Source organism: Myotis brandtii, unplaced genomic scaffold (genome assembly GCF_000412655.1).
Source record: "Myotis brandtii unplaced genomic scaffold, ASM41265v1 scaffold655, whole genome shotgun sequence".
NCBI classification, from domain to species: Eukaryota; Metazoa; Chordata; class Mammalia; order Chiroptera; family Vespertilionidae; genus Myotis; species Myotis brandtii.
The window spans coordinates 1,744,398-1,749,824 of record NW_005370542.1 but is presented as its reverse complement, the minus strand read 5'-3'; the positions used below and the strand labels follow the sequence as shown (position 1 = coordinate 1,749,824).

Here is a 5,427-nt window from a genome sequence, read left to right as displayed (position 1 = left end):
AAAAATATAAGTCTTTGTTTTACTATGGTTGCAAATATCAAGAAATTTCTATATGTGACACGGCACCAGAGTTAAGTTAGGGTTTTTCAAAATGCTGACACGCCGAGCTCAAAAGGTTCCCCATCACTGATGCAGGCGAAGATACACATGGGCTCTGACTCATTAGCAGGTGGACTAAGGCACGCATTAGCTCTTTTCATCCATTTACTGTCTTGGCAAACTCTAACACTGTGGTTCTCAATTGTGCCCCCCGGGAGACATGTGACAATGTCAGGAGGCATTTTTCAGGGTCACACTTGGCATCTGGTGGGTAGAAGTCCGGGTGGCTGCTCGGACACACCCTGTCTCATCTGTAGCTCTCTCCCCGGAAATAACCTCACCCCGAGGGAACTAGAAGCACATAGTGTTGGCATCCAATGACAAGAGCACTGGGTTTGAATGACCTGCTCTGCCACTTTCAACATGCAACACCTTAAGTGAGTGATAGAGTTTTTCAGAGTCCCATTTCCTCCTCCTAGGAAAACTAAGACAGCCCGGCCGGTGTGGCTCAGTGGTTGAGCCTCAACCTATGAACCAGGAGGTCACAGTTCAAGTCCCAATCAGGGCACATGCTTGGGTTGCGGGCTCAATCCCCAGTAGGGGGCGTGCAGGAGGCAGTTGATCCATGATTCTCTCTCATCATTGATGTTTCTCTCTCTCTCTCCCTTCCTCTCTGAAATCAACATAGATATACTAAGACAGATAGCAGAGTTAATTCATAAGTTTAATTAGCTAATCCATATAAAGTTCTTAACAAAAAACTTGGCATGTGATAACCATTCGGTAATACTTTCTTTATAAATAAATTCTTTATTGTTGAAAGTTTTGCATATGTCTTTTTCCCCCATTGACCTCTCCCGCCTGCTCCTGCCCCCAGTTTTTAAGTTTGGGATTCAGTGAGAGAATACATGTGAACTGCAGAACACAGGGAAGCCCCCAGTAGACATTTGCTTCTAGAAATTATCATTATGATCACATCACAGGACTGTAGTGAGGATTCTATGAGATGGTAAGAAGACATAAAATAGCGCCTTCATCAGTAAATATTTATGGACAGACTAAGAGGATGTATGAATGAGTACATGCAGGGATGAATCTGTTGATACCAATAGCGGAGTATTCCTGAGGGTAATACTAGATATAGGAACTATAACTGCTGTTCCTCTATCTCTCTGTTAATGTGGCTGGAGCTCTTGCCACTCATCATCACTGTATTCCTTTCCTCTCGCTGCTGTAACGAATGACCACAAACTTAGTGACTTAAAACTACACACAACTTTATCTTATATAGGGTGTCCCAAAATTCACGCAAGATTTGCAATTGAATTGAATTGCAAATCTTGCGTGAATTTTGGGACACCCTATAGTTCTGGATGTCAGAAGTCTACAATAGGTCAGCAGCGCTGCTTTCCTTCTGGGGACCCCAGGGAAGATCTGCTGCCTTGCCTCCTCCAGCTTCTAAAGGCGGCCTGCATTCTTTGGCTCCTGGCCCCTTCCTCCATCTTTAAAGCCATCAACATATCATCTTCTCTCCTGCCTCCCTTTTATAAGGATCCTTGTGATGACATTGGGCCCACCCAGATCAGCCCAGATCCTCTCCTGATGTCAAGATCCATAACAATCATGCCTGCAAAGTCCCCTTTGAATATAACATCCTTACAGGTCCTGGGGTCCTGTCACAGGCATCTTTGGGGGGCCCTTATTCTGTCTACCACAACCAGAATATAGAAAGAGCCTTTTTGTAAATCCCAAACGGAATACGCCTGAAAAAAGGCAGGTCTGCCTCATATTCTGTTTTGTGTCCATCACAGTCTCAAATACAGTACTTGGCACAGAAGTGATGTGCATTGATTGGTGTATTGATTATTGCTCCTCAGTTTTCCTCGTGAATTACATACCTTTGAATACATTTTTCCCTAGATATGTCTGAGGAACCTTTCAATATCTGGGGAACTTGGCATTCAACATTGAAGAGTGGATCCAAAGACCCAGGAATGACAGGTGAAGTATTATTTTTCAAAATGTTTATCGCATTTGCTTTTAAAGTTAATGTCCTTTCATCTTTTCCTTGTTATCATAGTACATTCTTGTCAAAAATTATTTGCATCCCTATCCGGTTTGGCTCAGTGGATAGAAAGGTCCCAGGTTCAATTCCGGTCAAGGGCATGTACCTTGGTTGCGGGCACATCCCCAGTGGGAGGTGTGCAGGAGGTAGCTAATCGATGTTTCTCCCTCATCGATGTTTTTAACTCTCTATCCCTCTCCCTTCCTCTCTGTAAAAAATCAATAAAATATATATTAAAAAATTATTTGCAAAATGCTGAGAATAGGGGGATAGGATAAAGTTGCCCTTAGCCTTTCCACCAAAGTATATCAATCTCTGACTAGATTTCATGTCATTTCCCTTGCAAGAGTTTGTAAACATGGCTAAAATCATTCTGTCTCTGCAACTCTACATTATTTAACTTCCATTTCCCAGTTATCCTCCATGATTATTGGTAAGGGCCACTGCATACTTCAGAGTGCATAGTCATCGCTAACCACCCAGTGCCTGGACAACGGGGTTGTTTCCATTTTGTTGTTGTTCTTGTAATAAATTAATGCTTTCAGGAACTCCTTTTATGTACATTTTAAAAAATGTTTTTATTAATTTTTTACAAATTCTTTATTGTTGAAAGTTTTTACATATGTCTTTTTCCTCCATTGACCTCTCCCGCCTGCTCCTGCCCCCAGTTTTTATTGATTTTTAGAGTGAGAGGAAGGGGGAGAGAGAGAGAGAAACATCACGGAGGGAGAATCATGGATGGCTGCCTCCTGCACGCCCCCTACTGGGGATGAAGCCGGCAACCCGGGCGTGTGCCCTGACCGGGAGTTGAACCGTGACCTCATGGTTAATGGATCGTCACTGAACCCCTGAGACACACTGGCTGGGCTTATGTACATTCTTGCATTTTAAATTATTGTTGGGGTCACAAAATTTTGGGAAGAAAGTTATAAATTCAGATTAGGAAAGTGAATCACAAATCACAGATCTGAGAGGTACACAGTCACTTCATGTTCCCTGTAGGGCGCCTGAGTTTGTTCTCTGGGAGCTGCAGGTGGCCTCACTGTCTGTGACTCTTTAACCTGATCAGCATGACAAGTCATTGGCTTTGCATTTTTGCCAACTTAACAAACAAAATGGCATTAATTTTTTTAAAAATGTATTGGGGTGACATTGGTTAATAACATTATATAGGTTTCAGGTGTACAATTCTAGGATACATCACCTGTATATTGTATTGTGTGCTCACAACTCAAAATCTTAGTTTCCCTCTGTCATCATATATTTCACCTCCTTACTCTCTTCGTCTTCCCCTCACCCCCCGCCCCCTCTCTGGTAACCACCATACTGTTGTCTGTGTCCATTCATTTATTTATTTGTTGCTTTCTGTTTTATATCCCACAAATGAGTGAGATCATGTGGTTCTTGTCCTTTTCCACCGGACTTATTTCGCTTAACATGGTACCCTCAGGATCCATCCGTGCTATCGCAGCTGGCAGTATTTCATCCTTATAGTGGTTGAGGGGCATTCCATTGTCTTCTTTTCATTTGCATTTCTTTCTCATCAGCATTTTTCGGTTTTTCTATTAATTTACTGAATTTTCCTCCATTGAGTTATCATTTATGTCATTGGCTATTTATGTGTGCTAATGTTTTAAAAATTGATTCTGATGAACTCTTCCTCTAATAAAGATGTTAACCCTTTGTCTATATTGTTTGCCACTGATATTATGCCTTGCGTTTTTTCTCACTTTGGATATCTGGAATGTTCTTAGGTTTCACATAATTAAGTCTATCAGTATCTCTTTTTGTGAATTTTTTACAAAATTAATCTTTACTAAGCATTGGATAGTCATCTATATGCCTTTCACTTTCATAGTATTTCATTCTTTTACCTTAATTCTTTAATCCATATGAAGTATATGTTAGTTTATAGCATCAAGTGTGTAAACTGTTTTTATTAAATATATTTTTTATTGATTTTTAGAAAAAGAGGAAGGGGGAGAGAGAGATAGAAACATCGATGAGATGAGAAACATTGATCGGCTACCTCCTGCACGCCCCCTACTGGGGATCTAGCCTGCAACCCAGGGATGTGCCCTGACCGAGAATTGAACCGTGACCTCTTGGTTCCTGGGTGGATGCCCAACCGCTGAGCCATACCAGCTGGGCCAAATGAGTGTTTTAGATTCAATTCATTTATTCCTGCAGCTTTTATTGATATGATAGAAACATGAAAACATTATTTGTGTCTCCTCTGGATTGCAAATTGCACTGAGCAGGTAGGGAGCAGATAAGTAAGTGTTCCCAGCCAGGTTGAGGGGGCCTTTTCTGAAATGTCAATTAGTGACAAGGGCTGTTGAATCTCATGTGCTAGCTAACCTGTCAGAGTCTAGGCATCAATATTTGGAGCTGCTACAGCAATTGTGTCCATAATCAAAAAGTGTAGCCCTAGCTGGTTTGGTTCAGTGGATAGAGCGTCAGCCTGCGGACCAAAGGGTGCCGGGTTCGATTCCTGTCAAGGGCACATGCCTCATTTGCAGATCCCTGGCCCTGGTCAGGGTGCATGCAGGAGGCAACCAATCAGTGTGTCTCTCTCACATTGATGTTTCTCTCTGTCTCTTCCTCTCCCTTCTGCTCTCTAAAAATCAATGGAAAAATATCCTGGGGTGAGGATTAACAACAACAACAAAAAAGTGTCATTTTTTTTTTTACTAGGAAGTCTTTTACTTCACCCAGGCCGTGGTTGGCAAACTGCAGCTCGCGAGCCACATTCGGCTCTTTGGCCCCTTGAGTGTGGCTCTTCCTAAGCCTTAGGAGTACCTGAATTAAGTTAATAACAATGTACCTACCTATACAGTTTCAGTTTAAAGAATTTGGCTCTCAAAAGAAATTTCAATCGTTGTACTGTTGCTATTTGGCTCTGTTGGCTAATGAGTTTGCCGACCACTGAGTCCCAGCGGCACCGGAGAGTGCCCTGTGCTTTCTCAATCCTCGGAGCCGGCAGGGAAGGAAGCACCAGGGCATCTGAACCTGGAGCCTCGACCCTAATTCCATGTCTTGCCCTTCTCTCTGGCTTCCAGGTTCCTATGGAGACATTTTTGAAAGCAGCTCCCTCCGACCGGGGCCGTGCTCCCTTTCTCAAGGGAACCTGTCCTCACATTGGCCCCGGTGGCAGGGGAGCCCCACAGAACTGGACAGTGGCCCGCAGGCCATCCGGAGGACTCAGACCACGGCCACCATCCCCGAGTGCCGGGCCCACCCTCCCGTGTCCCGCGTGTGCAGCACGCCCCACATCCAGGGTGAGGGCAGGAGGTGGGAGCTGGCCACTCCCAGGCCGGGGA

The 5,427-nt window shown here is 43.7% G+C and overlaps 1 protein-coding gene across 2 annotated transcripts in view; it reads left to right on the top strand.

Annotated features, from left to right (window-relative positions):
- The window catches only part of ARHGAP6 (Rho GTPase activating protein 6), a 307,447-nt gene that overhangs the window by 300,219 nt on the left and 1,801 nt on the right, over positions 1 to 5,427 (top strand). For both annotated transcript variants that reach the window (XM_014528840.1, XM_014528839.1), the window contains 2 exons: positions 1,960 to 2,040; positions 5,167 to 5,427. In XM_014528840.1, the coding sequence (XP_014384326.1) occupies positions 1,960 to 2,040; positions 5,167 to 5,427 (342 nt within the window). The remainder of the gene's footprint in view (positions 1 to 1,959; positions 2,041 to 5,166) is intronic.